A 19,429-nucleotide genomic window follows, 5' to 3' on the forward strand; every position below is an offset into this window, starting at 1 on the left:
GTTACGTAATGAGCTCAAATAAATATTTTTCTACACTTGACATGGTAAGTTGAGCCTTCGGATGAATGATTCTTTTCAAATTTGTTGTTACTTGTTCAAAATAAAAATAAAAATCGTTGTTACTTTTCTCTCTAGAAATATATCTTGTGCTGACTTTAAGAGAATTTTAAGGCAATAATTATACAACTTACCTCTTAAGAATATGAGGTGTTCTCGAACCTTTTACGAATTTAGAAAAATAAATAAAAATAGTGATATTGCTACTCATCCAAAATGAGCTGCAGTACATGGCCATTTTGAGGTGGGGTTCAATTATAAGATGCATATCTGGAAAGGTGGAGAGAAGAGGTGATTAATTTACAACCCGTTGGACCAATGGCCCATATTGACCCACGGGCTTTTCAGTATATACAGATTTGCATGTGATATGCCAGAGAGAAATTCATCCATGAATTATTAAATGATGGTAGTTCAATTGATATCAGAAAATTAAGTAAATGGAGATAAAAATATGTGTTCAATTCTTTTTAGTATCGTCTTTGGGAGAGGTTTCTGAATCAGACTAGTCGCGAAGCGATGAATCGATTGGAATATCTCAAATATTCATCCATGGATTCCTTTTTTTTCATGAACTGGTACAAATTGTAAGTCTTGAGTCCTTTTTTAGATGTATTTAAAAGTCTTTTTTTTAGCTTAAATAGGTCAAGCTTATGTAAAACACTTTAGGCCTGATTTGGTCTGTTAACCTTGTATAGGCCCAAATTATAAATCTGACATAACCTACATTTAAAAAATAAAAGCTTAAACCCAGGCATGTTAGCTTGTTTAAATCTATATGCATTCAATAATTAGAAAAATATTACTTTATTATTTAAAATCATTAAAATAATAATTTTATTTATTATATTTAAAACAAATAGTATGATATAAATTGACGTGTAAATTTACAGACCGAGCATGTAGAAAAAAACCCATGACATGCTTTTTTAAAAGTCTAAATCTATTCTATTACAACCTATTTTAGATAGCAATGCTCATTTACACCCCTACTTACAATCTTCTTAGTTCAAAACTTGTGGGTGGGTCATTGCTCCATCCCTTCCGCGTAAGAAAGAAGCAATATCCATTAGCCAATCCACCTCTTAATTTGGTATTCTCCTTGCCTTTGGTCAAACTTGTGCTCAACGTGGAAGTCAGACACGACCTTTAAAGAGAGAGACAAAACTAAAACAACTCTACTTGTGCTGGGGAGTGGGGACCATGTTTGAAAAGGTATGAAATGAGGAAAATCATTAATTATGGTGCTTGTGGGGGCTCAAAAGACCAACCAAGAATGAAGACCGCAATTGCCTAGTCTTTAATCATGCTCTAAACGCCAAACTCAGTTCACATTCTTCTGCACCTTTTCCCACACGTCTATCATATGGGTTGACTTGGTAAACCCAAACCCCTACGTAGCTCGCTAATCTGAATAAGACCAAATAAGTGGAAAGTTTGTGAAAAGTGCCTTCTCCTCCTGCCTTATATAAATGTTTACATGACAATGCTTTAATAATAGTTAAAACACTTGCTAATAGCCAAGTCACACGTCGATAATTATATTCATAACAGGTAACAGGTTTTGTCAGACTGACACGTTTAAACACAGACTTAACCTTTTAAGACCAAAGCTCGGCCCGTTAACACCCCTACTTGCTATTTCCTTCCTGATTGAACCCTGGTACTCTAATTTAAAGGCAATAACAAGTACAATACAATGCTCAAACATCAACCCCAAATTTTGACTGACAAAAATACTAGTGTGCTTGTACATGCATCAGGCATAATGATGCTTTAAACTGTCAAAATGCATACAAGGATTGCAGGTTGTAAATTATTTTGTGAAAAACTAAATTTCCAAAATAGATTGTAAATGATCCATTGGGCTTGGCTGTTAGTAATTTTGTAAAATTTTACAATCTACAAATACTACGGCTTAATGTTAAATGATACTTCTACTCTTTACAGACCAACAGATATACCATAAAATTTATCAGAAAAAAATCAATAAGAAATGGGCAAAACTTTCAATATTTTTTCCACATTTTCCTAGGGTTTGAATATATCAGTCTGAAACAATAGAGATTGTACTGTCATAGCTACTTTCACATATAAGCAAAGCCCGCTCCAAATTGGCCACAATGTCAGCTATAGTTGGTCTATCTTTCCCTTCCAAATTCACACAATGCATAGCAGTATAGGCCACTAACTCCACTGCCTCTCTTTCATTCAGTTCCGGTGCTCCAACCCTGGGGTCCAAAATTTTCACCAATTCTCCAGCCAAAATAGCTGGCACTGCAAAGTCTACCACACTTAATGGAGTTCCTCCATCTTCACCATGCTTGAATATAGCTCTCTTTCCCGTTAAAAGTTCTAACAATACAACTCCAAAACCGTAGACATCACTCTTTGCTGTCAAAACATTTAGACCATAGTACTCAGGATCAATGTATCCAACTGTTCCTGCTGCTTTCATTGGCTGGTAATCACGGTTAGGTTCTGGACTCATCAATGACAATCCAAAATCAGATACTCTTGCTGTCCAAGTCGCGTCAAGAAGGATATTGGAAGACTTGATATCTCTGTGAATTATAGATGGAACTGCATAATTATGGAGATATTCAATTCCTCGTGAAGCATCCAAAGCAATTTTGATCCTCATTTTCCATGAATTCAAGACACTGCTACTCTTTTCCACATTGTTCTTGTTATGCAAATGATCATACAATGCCCCATTCATCATGTACTCATACACCAAGAGCCTTTCATCTTTCTCTTCACAGAACCCAACTAGCCTAACCAAGTGCTTATGGTGTAAACGGGACAAGAAGGCCAATTCAGAATCAAATGCACTCTCTTTCTCTTGAAACTTCTTCATCTTTGAACCTGTATCACCCCTCTTGATTGCTACCTCACGACCATCAGAGAGTTTACCTCTATACACAACACCAAAGCTTCCAGCACCAATCTTGTTCTCAAATGAGAAATTGTTGGTGGCTGCTACAAGCTCAGCAAGCGTGAACTCCTCAGCCCTCTCTGTGTGCTTCGATGATGAAGTTCCACTCCTCTGGCGTCTCATTATTCTTGAACTCTGACGCTTAATTGTAGCTGATATTGAAGATCGGCTATTATTGGAACCACCCCCACCATTGGAACTGCTACTACCTCTTGTGATTGTGGGTTGCACTGAATTATGGACTTTCTTCTTCCCAAAACAAACTCCACTCCATAAACAATAAATTATTGTGCAAATACCAGCAAAAGCTCCCACGGATCCAACAATGGCAAATGCCAATAAGCCCCTGGTCAAGGACTTCGATCGAGATGATGATGGAGGAGAGAGTGGCGGCGGCGGCGGCGGCGGTGATGGCGGCGATAGGGACGGCGGTGGTGTTACTTGAGGCCCACAAGGCCTTGGCTTGCAAATGTTACCAGAGCCAGAGCACAGAGATTGAGAATCAAGATATATACCACACTCACTACAAGAAGATTGAACACAAGGCCCTGGAAGAATAGGAGATAAGGGAAGCTCAAACCTTGAGCTAGAATCAGAACCATTAGACCAACCAGGACCCCAACAAACAACAGAAGAATTTATTGTTGTCAATCCACAAGTAAAATTGGACCCAGAAACAATTAATTCAAAATAAACTCCTTCTGTAACATTCACAGAGAATTGACCATTGCCACCCCAACAAACAACCGAACCATTCAATCTTCTAATTGCACAACCATGCTCAGCTCCCAATGCTAACCCACCATACTCAAAAGCCCCACCTTGGGGAACATTCACTTGCCCAGAACTGTTACTCCCTCTGCATACCAAAAACCCAGTTGAATTCAACCCACAAACATGTGAACCACCCGCTACAATACTCAACATGGACATGTTTCCAAACTCATTCTCTATCTGACTCGCAATATCCATATCTCCCCAACACTTAACCAAAGAACCAATCCTCAGAATTCCACAAGAGAAGCCATACCCAGATGAAATTGAAGCAAATTCATCAGACCCAGATGGCAATTGAAACGTGTCATTGGTTCTCCAACACCTCACCGTTCCATCACCTACCACCGTCGTGCAAACTTGAGCATCCCCAACAGCAAGATTCTCCAATGGAACAGAACCATTGTTGTAAAGTCTTTTCCTTTTGAAGGAAGAGACAGTGTCCCAACAATACAAACTAGAGTTACCGGACCTGATGCCACAGAAGTAGTTCTTCCCACCGGAGATGGAAGAAAAGGAAACGTTGGGGACGATGGGAACGATCACCCCGCGACGGTAACACTCAATGCGCTGCGTGGATTCACCTGCTACGATGCCGCACACGGTGGCAGAGACGTCGGTGATGGCCAGGGTGACGCCGGAGCCAAGAGCATGGGATGAAGGTAGAAAACAGAATATAAAAACGGCGGCGAAACAGACACTGACGGCGGAGGAAGGTGGTTTCTTCATTTAAAAGAATGGATTTTGATGTCAGGTTGCGGTGGTGGTTTCTGCTTCATTGGCAGAGTTGGCCAAAAGAAGAAGACGAAGAAGAAGAAAGGAGAGAGAAAGAGAAAAAAGTGAAGAGTGTATATATCTTATGGAAATTTTCAGAGTGGTAGTTGTTGACTCTGAAATGCAAAGCCTTTCTGAAAACTACTATAGGCATAGCCTCTTAGGCTGTGTTTGGTTTCCCTTTATAAATAAGGGAAATTATACTCTTATGTTGCATAAGATTACTCTTTCATTTTACACTCACATAAAAAGACGTGTATCTCTTTTCTTTTCTTTTCTTTTTTTTTTAAATTGATGGGCTCCACTTAATTTATCTCACAACATGAGATAACTTCTCTCCTACAACATGAGAAAAGTAAAACCCTTATAAATATCCTTGTGTATTTATTGTGTACACTTATTATTAGAATTTAGTTTATAAAATATGCTTTCACTTTCATTTCAGTTTCTTGTAATTTAATTTTTTATTATTTCAAATTTTTAATGTTTTAATTATTTTATTAACACATTTCATTTTCATTATTTGAATGTTAAGATTAATATATTATGTGTTCATACTTTCAGAAATTAAATTAATGGAAGGGGAGTATTGTTTTTTGCAAATAATTTTGTACGAAGATTGTTGTAAACAAAGTAGATCCATGAGTATGTACCAAAAAAAAAAAAAAAAAATAGATCAATGAGTGAGATGCATCATAAAGCATAATAAGAGAGAAACACGGGAGGGGAATGGTGGGGAGGGATCTTATCATATTAAAATTGGGTTATTTTTATCTCATTTTACATGAGATAAACAATTTTTTTACACATACAAAAAGGGTTGGGTCTCACCACTCTTTTTTCTCTCTCCTCTTACTTGTGAATTCCACTTATAATTTTATTTCTACAACATGAGGTAAACATTTTCCTACAACATAATAAAAGTATTTCCCATTAAAATTTTATATGATTTAGTAATGTGGAAAATTTTTATCTAGCTCTTTTGTTATTGTCATTAAATAAGCGAGATTCAATTACTATTTTTGAAGAGATTTTTGCATGACCAAATCATATAAAATTGTAATGTGAGAGAGAATTTATTCCTGAAATGATGTAATTATATCAACCTTCACAAATCACAATTAGAATTTCTAAACTTTAGTGGAGATTACTGAAAATGTGTTGAGGATTGACTTGCAACTCATGTCTATATTCACAAATGCAATGTTTCCCTGTGACAATATTATACAATACTTGTTGGAAATCTGTATGTTCAAATTATATAACAGTTAATTTTATAAAAAAAAAAAAATTATTATTAGAAAAAAGGAAACAGAAATTTTAGAGCACAATATATATATATATATATATATATATATATATATATATATATATATATATATATATTCCACTAATTTATCGATTATTCAACTAATTCCATCAAGTTCAACACGATAACAAAGTTTTCTCCAATCTTATAATATTTGATTCATATGATTTTTTGAAACATTATTTTTGGTAGGTAAACATTTTTTACATTTAACATATTTTATAAATTTTGTTAAAATAAATAAATTAATAACATTTATTTTTATGAATTAATAGATATTTACTGTTATTTATATACATTGAACTTCTTTGTTCAATACCTAACACAAAAATTAAAAATAATTTTGAGCATTAATTAAAGACATTTCTGTAGAAATTTTTTGAGCAAAAACTCAAAATACTTTTCACTTTTACGAAACATTTAGAGTCTTAGATCATGAAGATACCTGAAAATCAACCTATACCCTAAACAATAGTATACATCTTCCGAAACCGACACTCCAATTATTTATGAAAAATTCAACGATTATTACACGTGCAAAATTAATATTGAAACCGTATTAAAGAAATTTGTCTGCTGTTATTAAGAAAACAAAATGTCGTTATCTTACATTAATAAAGTTTAAATTAATAAGTTTTAAATATCGAGTTTAAAATTTATTGTGTTGTAAGAGATAAATTATTTCTTTCTTTTTTTTAGGTTTCTCAAATAACCTCCTGCTGGTAGCGGAAGATTAATCCTTCGAGGCGGGAGATCAGTTTGCTGGACTTTGTTAGTAAATCATTTCCTACACATGTATAAAAGTACAGAAAAATATTTCTGCAGTTAATGCAGATAAGTTATCTGTATTTACTTACAAAACGATGTCGTTTGGAGATTGAAAGATTAGAAAATTATAATTATAAAGACTATAATATCTCTGAAATAAATTAAAAATAAAAAATACCATGATTTCCTTCCCAAAACGATACCGTATTAGACTTATTACAGATAATATATCTGCAGGTAACTCCAGAAAAATCGAACCCATAAAAGCACGCGAAATTTTTTTTTTCCTCTTCTTCTCGAGCCTACATATGCTCCACGTACTTTTATGTGTAAATATAGAAGATAATTTTATTTTCTAAACATAAAAATCTTTAAACTCATAAATACATAATACATACCTTGGAGCCGGTTGTCACATGTTTGAATTTAAAATAAAATACAAATTGAGTTGTTAAAACATTATTCTTTTATCCGTAAATTCAAAAACTCATTTTGAATACTCTTAAACTATTCTTTTGAAAATTGTTGCACTTACATATCTTATGGAAAGTATTTATTTATATTAAAAAAATGAAATTGTAGGTTGATAAAGTAACATTTCCTTAAATCACAAGGACAAAAGTGAACAGTTAATTGTTTGTTAATTATATACAAATGATAAAAAAAAATCAAAATCCGAGGATAAAATAATTATAGTTCATTTGATACAAAAGTAATGCAAGCTCTGTTTCATTACGAAATGTAATAATCGAAAAAAAAACTTTTTTTAATTATTATTGTTATTGAGTGAAACTAAAGTTATTATGTATTGGACGATGCATAAACCAAACAGGGCCTTTCCGACCAACAATGAATGGACCAAACGTACTTTCGAAGAAGGACATTATAATGTCGTAATTTTTCACGTTTTCACCAAACGAAGTACTCGCCACAGCCGACATCCACGCGTACCATAAATGTTTTCTCACGCGCCTCCGCGGTGTAAAAAACGTAACTATACGTAAGAAGTGGATTTAATTATCAGGGTTTGACCATAATCATAAATCTAAAAACGCTGCGAATGCTTTTTTTTTTTTTTTTTTAATCATTTGTGATTTGGATTATTAAATGCTAAATCAGGGCCTATCATATATTTTCAAATTTGGTAACTGAACTAAATAATTTAAGGATTCATTTTTCTTTTTCTTTTCTACACATGTTGGAGTATATTTTCTTTTTCTCTATTTTCTTCTCATACACTTTTATATATATATAAAAATAAATTTAGCTATTAATGTTTATCATATTGTAGATTTTATCTTCTACACACATAAAAATATCTGAAATTCATATTTTTTTCTCTCTTTCCTTCACATGAGTCCACACATTTATGTGTGTAACAGATAAATTATCTCCTATAATATGAAAAATATTAATTTCATAAATTTATCTACTATAATATAACAAACATTAATTAATCTCATAATTGAATGAGTTCTTTATTTTAAGCTGTTAGTAATTTACTATTGTTTATTCAATCCAAGTAGCTGAATATTCTGTATAATTCTATTAATTTCCTTTGAAATTCAAATGTAAGACCAAGAACCAGAATGAGATAGTCAAACTAAACGACATAAATTTTTGGGTGTTTGGTTGCAAAGAGAAAACAAAGAAGAAATCGAGAGAAAGAGACGGAAAATGTGAGAAGGGTACTTTCTCATTTGTTTACTTGGAACTTGGAATTTGTTTTTATGAGGATCAGATTTTAGTGAGGATAAGGGTCAAACAAATACAGTAGAACCTTACTGAAACTTCTTATTCTACTAATTTCCCCGTTTTTTTAAAGAAGTGGAATGCATAAAATAAAAATATGCACTGCAGATGTTTCATTATGCATCGTAGAATAATTTTTGTGAGTACACACTACATTCAACTGGATTAGTTTGAATCCTCTTTAAAATAATAGTAATTTAAGTTTATTTTATTCATCCACCGTGTGTATGGATTTTTATATAAGCTCAATAAGTGTAGTTTAAATAAACACATTTGAATTTGGAAGAATGTACATTATTAACCTTTCAAATAGTTGTTCTAGAATACGTGAATGTGTGTACACAAAAATGAATATGTCAATATATATATATATATATATATATGGTATTCAAGTTATAAACAAATGATGTTGACTGCCCATAGATCTGTTTGCAAAATTTAAATATCTTTAATCCAAACAATATATATGATATTAGGTGTTTCATATTGCTTTCGTAAGTCACAGATTGCATAGAAGAAAATAAGTGAAGTTACTTATTTTCACTTTCACAAATGCTTTTAAAAAACTGCTTTGAAATTTTATTTTATTTTGGTAAGCTAAAACTGAGGAATTTACCATGGCGTGAAATTGCTCCGGTTTAACCATATATATATATATATATATATATATATATATATATATATATAATATATATATATATATATATAGGAACAAGATATTCTTACACCGGTGTAAGAGTTAGAAGTCTTACACTCAATCTTGACCATTGATCCACTTGTATCCAATGACTCACATTACTAAAAAATTTGAACCCTTAGATATAAGTGAGATTAACGGACAAGATAAAGAGTGTAACTTACACTGGTGTAAAATGATCCTGACCCATATATATATATATATATATATATATATATATATATATATATATATATATATATGGGTTCATTTTTTCTACAATCAATGTAGATAACTTATTTACATTGAGCCTAAAACGACGTCGTTTTGTGGCGGAAATCAAGGTATTTTTGTAATTATAATCTACTCCAGAGTTATAACAGTCTTTTGTATTGTAATTTTTAAATTTTTCAACCTAAAACGACGTCATTTTGGGAGTGAATGTAGATAGCTTATCTACATTCACCGTAGAAATATTAAAGCCATATATATATATATATATATGAGGTAGAATCCTTTGACACCAGTGTCAAATTTGAAATTTAACACCTCATATAAGAGCCATTAGATCAAAAAATATCAATGGTGTCACATGCTTACAAATCAGAGTCGTTGATCTTTTTTTATCTAATGGCTCTCAGGTGAGATGTCAAATTTCAAATTTGACTCCTACCTCTCTCTCTCTCTTTATATATAAATATATATATATATATATATATATATATATATATGAGCAGGATCTTTTTGTACCGATGTAAGACTAATAAGTCTTACACTGCATCTCAACCGTTGATTTTCGTGCATCCAACGATTATGATTTAGAAAGTCATATGAATCAACCGTTGATGGACGAAAATCATCTGTTGTCATTTATAGTGTAATTAATATTAATTGATTCATATGACTTTCTAAATCATAATCGTTGGATGCACGAAAATCAACGGTTGAGATGTGGTATAAGACTTATTAATCTTACATCGGTGTAAAATGATCCTGATCCTATATATATATATATATATATATACGGAGGGTTATATTTACAAATTTTTTGTTTACAAACTACACTATGTACTCCCGAAAATATACTAGGTTACACTATGTATTTTCAGTAGTACATAGTGTAATTTGCAAAAATTTATAAAAAAAATTTATAAACGGATTATTTCCCTATATATATAAACTACAAGTATTCTTTATGGGAGACAATCTTGCTCGAGTCGAAACATTCACATTATAGTGGGACTAACTCTCTCAAAGAGAATTTTTTACATTTACAATGATTTGAACTCAAAATTTTACCTAAACGGAATAAAAAATGTATCACTTGAACCAACTTTTTTGGATCCATTATTGTTTTCAAACGGAAGAAAATGCACACAACTCAGAACAAAAGAGTTAAACAAAAAATAGCAAGCTGAGAGCTGCAGGACATTATGTTGTAAGAATAATCATAGCTGCTGCAAAAGCATAGTACAATGGGAACGCAAATGAAATATAAACCATGTGCTCTTGACAAGCAAAAGAGCTTCTAAATAAATTGTCAAGTACTACTGGAAGATAAACATCCTTGACAAGTTGACATACTTTACAATCAAATCTTCATTGTAATCAGATAGAGTAACATATGCCATAATTGTTATGTAAATATGCATTTGTTTATTCTTGTGGGCAAATCATGTCCGCAATCGATGCACGAACCACGCGGACTCGGTGGTTTTCATAATAGGACTTATTTTCCATGCATCAAATAATTATAATCTAAAGAGCAAAAATGAAATCAATGTCTTTGGTATCCCAAAGCACTGAATTTGATATTCATATACCAACCTTTGAAGCAGCCTAATTAACATTGAAAGCAGCCTTTGACGTTAAAAAGTGACGTTTTGACAACGCATATGAATTAGTGCATGGGATATAATACCCTCATATTGCATAAGAAAGTTATTTTATGTCATACATTCATAGAATTTCGTGTCAATTTTTTTTCTTCTTTTTCTTTTTAGATTGTGAATCTCACATATTTGTGTCACCCACATAAAAATACTATCTCATGTAACATGAAATTAATAAACCCTTTAGTGTATTCAGATAAATAAAGGGTATAAAGTAATATTTAGAGAAGCAGAAGAGAAGAGAGAACTAGAGCAAGTGCCCCTTTTTGTCAAGGTATTGAGGGATATTGTATAGAGCTGTAGAGACAGCACAAGCTGGAAAGACCGAATGAGTAGTTTTTTTTTTTTTTTCTTTTGCCTTTTCTTTTTAAACGACCCAAACACCCAACATGATGTTAGGATGCTAACCAATCATTAATTAATGGTTAATTCTTTAACAGATAAGGCATGTACTTTAAGTCGCTTAGTTTGCCTTGCCACCGATCTCATTGCAAGAGGCTTTAGGACTAACAAATACCAACTAGTAAATGTTTAGAATTTGAAATGTTGAACATATAACTTACATAAGTTACTCCTCCCAAATGTCTAGAGATATTCTATTTTTCTTGGACTCTCATTCTCGAGAATTTTTTACAATAAGGCTTGAAATGTTATATAGAGCTTAATGTTAGCTGTCACATGAATAATATGAGCAAAAAATGAGAGTAGGGAAAATGAAAATATTAAGATGGATGTGTGAACACATGAGGATGAATAAGACAAGAAATGAGGATATTCAACAAAAGGTAGGAGTAGTACCGATTATTGAAAAGATGAGAGAACATAAATTGAGATGGTTTGAGCACGTAACGAGGAGATCCCTAGATGCTACCGTAAGAATAAAACCTTGTTAGCAAGAACTTGACACAAAAAGAGAAAGAAGTAGACCGAAACTTACTTGGAGAAAGATAGTAAAACAAAAATTAATGAAGTGAGATATTGATTAGCGAACAGTATGTCTCAAGACGGATTGGAGGAGAAGTATTAGCATCGTAGATGACTAGACCCATTTTTTTTTTCTAAGTTCAATACTGTCCCTTTTTAATAATTTTCCCCATTATCTCCCTTTCTTTCTTTTTTTACCTTCTTTTTTTTTTGTCCTTTCTTTTATTTCTTTTTTTCCTCTCAATCTTTCTTCTCTTATTTATTTATTTATGCATTTTTTTTTTAAATTTTAATTTCTTATTCTTTTTTCCCTCTTATGTATCATTATATTTACTTTATTTTAATTTATTTTTTCTTTTAATTGCTTATCGCTATTTTTAATGGATAATGTTATAAATATATATTTTTTAAATTTTGTTTTTATCTTTTTTCTCAATTGTTTTTTTTATTTGAGTTCATCTATTACAAATCGTAATTAATTTGGAATAAATATGTTGTTGATGTTGATGTCTCGTTCTTTGAAAATTTTGTTTTTCTTATAGAAGAGAAAAAGGAAATAGAAGTTGTGCTAGAGTCCCCGGTTATGGGGCATGCAAAGGCCCACTACATATCTCAAGGGAGCTATCACAAAGTTTACAAACCAAGAAGTTTGTAAGACCATAATCCAAGAATGATTCCGCACCACTTGAATACAAACTGACAAGAAGTAGAGGAAGGTATATATAAGTGATCTCATTTTGGAATTATTCAAAAAGGACATCCTCCGGGTTATCCCATTATCCCAAAGAACTGTTTTCCAAGGTGGTGTTTCGTTTCATGTGAAATTTTATTTACTAGGGAAATATAATTACTAGAGATCTGTAGAGAAAGTGAGTTAGATATGAAAGTTTTAAAAAAGTTATTTGATTAAGCAAAATTTTACCAGAAAAATTGAGTAAAATTCTTGAACGTGTGTTTGGTTGAAAATAAAATATTGATGGAAAAAATTATTGAAATTACAAAATTATCCTTTTAAAAATAACACTTTACAATCCAAAGTCAGGGGTAATATTGTCACCGTTTTGTACCACATTATTAACTTATCCGATTTTAAGAGAAATACCATCTTCCAAGCTGCATTCAGGAACAGTGCTTTGTCAATTTTTAAACATGCAATTCAAGAAAGCTAGGCAACTGTCATTCATGGGTAAAAATCATGAGATCCGTAAGCTGGAATCACACTTCACCAGGAAAATTTTCAAAACTCCTGAAGCAAACACACCTAGGATACTCCAGAAATACCTTTGATCCTTTCTTAAGTTAGCTGTTTAGGCCAGTAAATCAGCTACCAGGCTTGCTTCTATACAGAGCTATCCCAAACAATTAATGTAATATACATAATAATTCTTGTATTTATAATCGGAACAATACTATTTCACCCATTTAACTCTCAAACTTAAATTATGCTTCATTTACTCTGCCAATGGATCCCACAACTGTCATTTGTTTTCTCCTTAAATACATGCCTGCATTAAATTTATAAGCTTCAGTTTTTGTTTTTTTTTGTTTTGGTACAATAAGCTTCAGCTTTTTGGTTCCATAGGGGTGTTGGTTGAAATAATACCACTCTTACAACAAACAGTTGTATGAATGGCTTCATTTAAGTTTAAGGTGGCCCTACTTAAACTTTTCATAAAAGCATCACCTCTGCATCCTAATCAAATTTGAACTTGAACTCTCAAAGTTGAAATTCAAAAGGGAAAAATGATTGTACTTATACTGCAAGTGAAATTTTTCTGCCACACTCACATAAAAGTAAGTGAATTCTATTGTAAAAAGAATACAGATAAAATATTAGTGAGACCACTCACTTTTATACGAGTGTGGCAGAAAATATTGTTCTACAGGAAAAGCAGAAATATAAAACCCTATTCAAACATATACTTTCAGAATGTTCTTTTTATGGATTACATATTTACATCCATTCAAAGGCGAATTGAGTACATTGTGCACAAGGTTGACTTTAATTTGATAATTGATAGGCTAGTGAAAACTGAAAGCCACCTACTTCGCAGCATCAAGTTCGGGTCCATGTTCGAGATTAGAATGTTAAAGAGATAGGTTAAGGAAATAGAGTTTTCTTTCTCAGAGAGGAAAAAAAACCATCTTCCATTCTTGCAAAGTAAAGCTATTGTGAGCAGCATTATATTAGAAAGCCATGACAATCCAACAGCCTAGGATTGCAGTTTCACTTCCTGGCATAATGTTCCTGATCAATAGCATATTTAAGGCATTACGTAATTATTATCATAATGTCAAAGACTACAAACTACAATCCATCCAAGAACAGTAGCTTTGAATTTTATCAATATTAACAACCTCTTTGAGCCCATCGACCATACTTTAAATTGAGCCCATCGACCATACTTTAAACTCAATAAGTATTTGTCCCGGACTACAAAAATCAGTGACAAAGCAAATCATTTAGATTGACTTACACAGAATATTTCCATGTTTGTCTTTAACAATGGCTACAACAAACTACACCAATGTAATGAATGTTTGAACTGCTAATAATTATTAATAAATAACTGTACAAGGGATTACGAGACACTTTCCAACAGATTGCAAGCCTATAAACAAGAATCGGAATTATGGTAGCATTTGAAAACTCTGGATACTACAGAAATAAATTGATGATACACATAAAAATCTATGTTGTCCAATGAGAAGCTTCCCAGCAATATAACTAAGAATTTTACGAGAAAAAAAGAGAGAGCAAGAGTTAAAATAGTAAACAAATTTAATCCTACAACGTCAACTGGAAACTGGAATCCCTTGCTTTTGGAACCATTCAGACATGTTGAACTTTTCATGGAGCGCATGTCTAACATCTTCCTGATCAGAGAGATGCTTGAGAAGTGGAAGAATGACATCTAGAAGCTGATAAACATGCAAAATAAAGACAAAAAATAACAGTTAGTAAATCATCAAACATCAGATGGGTGATTGGAATATATGAGAGGTAATCAATGCACCTGTGTGTCATGTGGTTGCCCAGCAGAAAATGGGATGCATGGAATTCCATTGTCTGGTTGCAATAAAAAACTGAAGGGATTGTTGTCTACAATGACAATGCGGCATACATCCTTTGATATGCAGGTAAGATCTTTCACATGTTCTCGGTATCCTCTGCAAGCATCCAGCATTTATGAGAATTTACTAGTAACACAAATTTGTCATTCATCCAGAAGACTTCACTCTGAACTTAAAGCTTAAACACAGATTACAGAATAACTTTCAAAATTTCAGAAAGGACTCGGATTATTCAATAATATACTTTTAAATGTTATTAAAGAATTGCCATGCTAACTTAAAGTTATGTAAAAAGAAACAAATAAATCATAACATAAATGATGAACAAAAATGCACATCAGTCCCTTGCCATAGAGTGTAAGAGTCAAGTGATTTTATAAAATTTCAACAAATTTGCACCAAGTATTGATGTCTGTTTCTATCTGTGTTCAAATTATTTAATGATCTCCACTTCAAGTTATAGAGAAGACAGGAATAGAATGGAAAGACGTATGTTAGTACCAAAGAAACAAGTAACAAAGGACCAGAAAGAAAGACCAATTACACAGATAAAGACTCATAGATGAGAAATGAAGAAGCACTTACGTGCTAATTGTTGAGGGCCGATAAAGTCGTAGACTAAACAAACTGTCTCTGTCTATTCTGTCAACAAGGGGTCTAGCATAACCTGTGAGAATTTATAGATGGATATCATTCAGAAAAATACCAAAGAATTCCCAGAAAACAAAGATAAATAAGAGGAGCTTAGTATTTTGGAGCAAACCTTCAAGACCGGCAGTAAACAGCACAAGGTCAGCAAATTCACTAAGTTGCCTTAAGAATTCTTTCAACCCAGGGCGTTCAAAGACTGTAACATAATTGATTTTTGGTTTTCCCTCTGCTTCCTTGAAAACCCAACAATCCCATGTTAAGATTTAATATTCTATCACTAGAGGAGCAATCAAATACAAGTAATCAAGTAACACACCTTGTCAGAAGATACACATTCCAGCTCAAACCAATTTAAACCAGCCTGAATTGCTTGAGTACGTAGTGCAGCCGGCAAACTTGACGTGTCATATGCACATACCAGTGTTTCATCCAAGTCAAGCACAACCTATAAAGTGCACATTTGAAATCAGAATATACATTAACAACAGGAAATTCAAATTAAATTGGAATAGAAGACCAGGGGGAAAAAGGGGGGCTAGGGATGAAGCAACAAAAGAAAACAATACAAAGAGTAATCTCGTAACAGCTTTTCTTTTTTGAGTTCTGCCTGACATAATATTTGAAACTAACATGAAAGCCTGTTATTTACAAATTGACTTCAGAAAATAAGTTCACTCAAAAATAAGTAAAAACACTATGTTTCATAATTTGATATTACACCCTCTGACGTCAACCACTAACTGAATTCTATCAAGTGGCAATGTTGTATACCAAATTCAGCTATTTGTAATTTCGTTGTAGGGATAAACACATAAGTGATGGAGAAGTGAAATATATACGATAATGCAATGAGAAAAGCCACACCATAATACCAATAACAAGTCCTAAGAAAACACAATTATCTGTTAGAAGCAAAACAAAAATATCAGAATTATATTCATTATAAGAAGCCAAAACACGATAGATTCGTAGCTTCAAGGTAGAATGCATAGATCGTGACAAGATCCGCTCCATTCTGTGAGTTTAAGCAATGGAAAATGCTACATGCAGCCAACAACAGAGGAATAGCTTCTGCAATTGTGTTTGGCATCACCCCAAACAAGACAAAGCTGTTCAAAGCTACTGTTAATATCATTTTTTATTCAGATATTTCCAAAGCACCTTAAGAAGATAGTAGTTGATCACTTTCCAAACTGAACAAGTCAACAAAACCATCCAATCAATACAAAATTTTCTATTGTACTTTGCTCCCCGCCCCCGGTTCAGTCACGTAAAATACTCAGTAATCTTTACCTAAAGCAATGATACTCCACGTATAGCTCCAAAAAAAGAAAAAACAAAAACAAAAAGGCAAGCTGTTCTATTTCTACACCATCATGGGAATTTTTTTTTTCTTTTCAAATCCTATTTTCCTTTTTCTCTCCCTCTAGCAAGTATTAACAATTTAACAGTTTAACACCACTGAGCTACAAATTCAACCTCCTCCTGCTAAGCCACGATTAAAGTATAATAAACCCATCAAAAAATTTCTAACGTATGACACAAAAGCAAAACCCCTCAACAAATTTTTTCTTCCTTAAAAAAAAAAAAAAAAAAAGGCATTTTGAGCCATACCCAATAACAAACGATGGAACCAATAACCATAAAAGATGTGGGCAGTTATCATACCGTGAGCTTTTGGAGAGGGCGGTGATCGACGGCGGAGGAGGGGTGGTCAACGGTGGGTAAAGGGTCGAAGGAGGAATCAGAAGATGAGAAAGAGAGTAAAGGGTAGTGAGCGAAGGCTCCAATGATCTGAGAAACTATCTGAGAGAAGAAGCCGAACCAGTTCAACAGTGCGTTCCATGCTTGCTGAGTTATGGGAGGGTACACCTCGGTCTGAGTCAACTCGCCCATTATCATCAACGAACACAAAAAAAATATGATTCACCCAAATCTCAATCGGAGCTATTATGCCTTCAATTGCTGATTGTGATTTGTGCCGTGATGCCTACGATATTAACGTCCGTTTCACTTTTCTTTGTCTCTCTCTTTATTTCCTTTTCCTTTTTTCTTATTTTCTGTATATTGTGTTTGATTTTCAGAGAGACAGGGTTGGCTACGTTGCTTCGACCAGGTCTATAGAGAGAGAGAGAGAGAGAGAGAGAGAGAGAGAGAGAGAGAGAGAGAGAGAGAGAGAGAGAGAGAGATGCTGTCCCACGCGCTGCTACGAGGAGGAGCTGTGTCTTGTAGTGTGTGTGTTGTTTGTCTATTTCAGAATATTTTTAAACACAGAAAATGGGTTGTACAAAAACTATAAAAGGCAATCTTATTATATCTAAGGCCGTTTATGAACATTTCGATATAAAAAATGTTATATGTAGGCACATAGTACTTGTCTTGTTTGTGTTTCAGATACTACACCGAAAAACGAAAATTTTAATATTATAGTTATTTGCAAAAATTTAAATAATACAAAATCCTTACACAGTATTTGTAATATAAAGATTGGATAAATCTTATATAAATCATAATGTTAATCGAATATGAAATCTTGGATGAATCTTAGTTAAATATAAAATCTTAATTAAATTAAATATATTAATAGATCTTAAGTAAATAAAAAAATGTAATAATATATTTCATCATTATGTATCGGAATATCAATTAAAAAGTATTTTGATTAAGATTATATTTGAGAGTTTTATAAAGTAGATGGAGTGAAGTGCTTTATTATAGTAGGGAAAGGATATATTTATCTCCAAAAATGTTTATCATTGTTAGGTCCTGAATAAACATACTTATTCTTATGGTATCTCTGAGCGCGTACTATCTAGTATAGCAATACGGTCTATTCAGGACCTAACAATCACTCTTATAACTAATTTAATCATCGTTGATTTTCGTTAATCTAACAGTTATATTTTATTAAAAATTATTGGGTTATACTTATTAATTAATTATTAATAAATTATAACCGTTAGATTAACAGAAAATCAACGGTGATTAAATTGGTTGCAAAGATTGTGAATATTTTTTATGATAACTGATAAGTATATCCCGCTCCATTATAGTAATATTCATTAAAAAAATTAACTAACAAACTCATATTAAGTAAAAGTTAAATAATTTAAAAATAATTATTTTTAATTTTTAAAATAACTATTTTATAATTGCTGTGAAATCTACAAAAAAAATAAAAATTGTGCTTAATGATAAATCAGTTGCACATGAAATAAAATGTAATCGAGGGAAGAGGGAAAGCAGATTGGTGATGAGATGATTGAGGAGAATGAAAAGAACGCGCTTGGAGGGAGCGTGAGGAGGAGGAGGATGTTAATTATGACAACGGAAAAAAAAAGAGGTTGGAAAAAGAGGAAGAACCTTTGGTAATACAGAATCAGCCAATGAGAGAAGACAATGTTCGGGTTATTAGGTGGCGTTTGGTTGAGTAAATTTTTTTGAAATACTAGAGAAATACGATAGACAGAGAAATGATTGGAAAGTGAGATAAGTAGAAAAATGTAACAAAAAGTTGTTTGGTGGGAAAAAACTTTACTGAGAAAATTAGGTGACTTTATGAAATCAACAGTGCATTAAAAGTGAGATAACTGGTTTTCTAAAAAATTCCACCTTCAAATTGGGTTTCTCTATGTTTCTCATAAATCCATACAAATTGCATAGATGGGATTTTGGTGAAAATATGTTGAAACAAACATGGTGTTTCTAAAAGCCATACTTGAGAAACATATAGATATCTTTTAAAAAGCTCCAAACCAAACACCACCTTAAAGATTGAGATTGTGTCCCTCTAAGCCTCGTCATTGTTAATTAGATTTTAGATCATACTGCTACTAATA

General features: G+C 32.6%; 2 protein-coding genes across 2 annotated transcripts; both read right to left on the reverse strand.

Annotated features, from left to right (window-relative positions):
* Window positions 1-1,928: 1,928 nt before the first annotated feature.
* On the reverse strand, window positions 1,929-4,555 carry LOC133318629 (putative serine/threonine-protein kinase-like protein CCR3). The gene has a single exon (XM_061520652.1). The coding sequence runs from the start codon at window positions 4,496-4,498 to the stop codon at window positions 2,105-2,107; it is 2,394 nt and encodes a 797-aa protein (XP_061376636.1). The 5' UTR covers window positions 4,499-4,555; the 3' UTR covers window positions 1,929-2,104.
* A 9,824-nt stretch (window positions 4,556-14,379) lies between these two features.
* On the reverse strand, window positions 14,380-17,662 carry LOC133318620 (uncharacterized). Its single transcript, XM_061520642.1, has 6 exons — window positions 17,259-17,662; window positions 15,907-16,035; window positions 15,703-15,823; window positions 15,525-15,606; window positions 14,882-15,035; window positions 14,380-14,786 (listed from the first exon to the last, which is right to left on the reverse strand). Exons 1-6 carry the CDS (start codon window positions 17,490-17,492, stop codon window positions 14,661-14,663), a joined length of 846 nt encoding a protein of 281 aa, XP_061376626.1. The 5' UTR covers window positions 17,493-17,662; the 3' UTR covers window positions 14,380-14,660.
* Window positions 17,663-19,429: the final 1,767 nt, after the last annotated feature.

The sequence above is a fragment of the Gastrolobium bilobum genome, unplaced genomic scaffold (assembly GCF_033153095.1).
Source record: "Gastrolobium bilobum isolate Gb01-03AN ecotype WA unplaced genomic scaffold, APGP_CSIRO_Gbil_v1 utg4519, whole genome shotgun sequence".
In the NCBI taxonomy this organism is placed as follows: domain Eukaryota; kingdom Viridiplantae; phylum Streptophyta; class Magnoliopsida; order Fabales; family Fabaceae; genus Gastrolobium; species Gastrolobium bilobum.

Bases quoted from the DNA above. Each gene is read 5' to 3' on its own strand.
- LOC133318620 (XM_061520642.1), bottom strand. From the start codon at position 17,492: ATGATAATGGGCGAGTTGACTCAGACCGAGGTGTACCCTCCCATAACT. The intron at 15,607-15,702 runs GTTTGCTCCAAA...AAATTCTCACAG, and splicing joins GTTTACTGCCGGTCTTGAAG to GTTATGCTAGACCCCTTGTT. The intron at 14,787-14,881 runs GTGCATTGATTA...CATGTTTATCAG, and splicing joins GGCAACCACATGACACACAG to CTTCTAGATGTCATTCTTCC.
- LOC133318629 (XM_061520652.1), bottom strand. From the start codon at position 4,498: ATGAAGAAACCACCTTCCTCCGCCGTCAGTGTCTGTTTCGCCGCCGTT.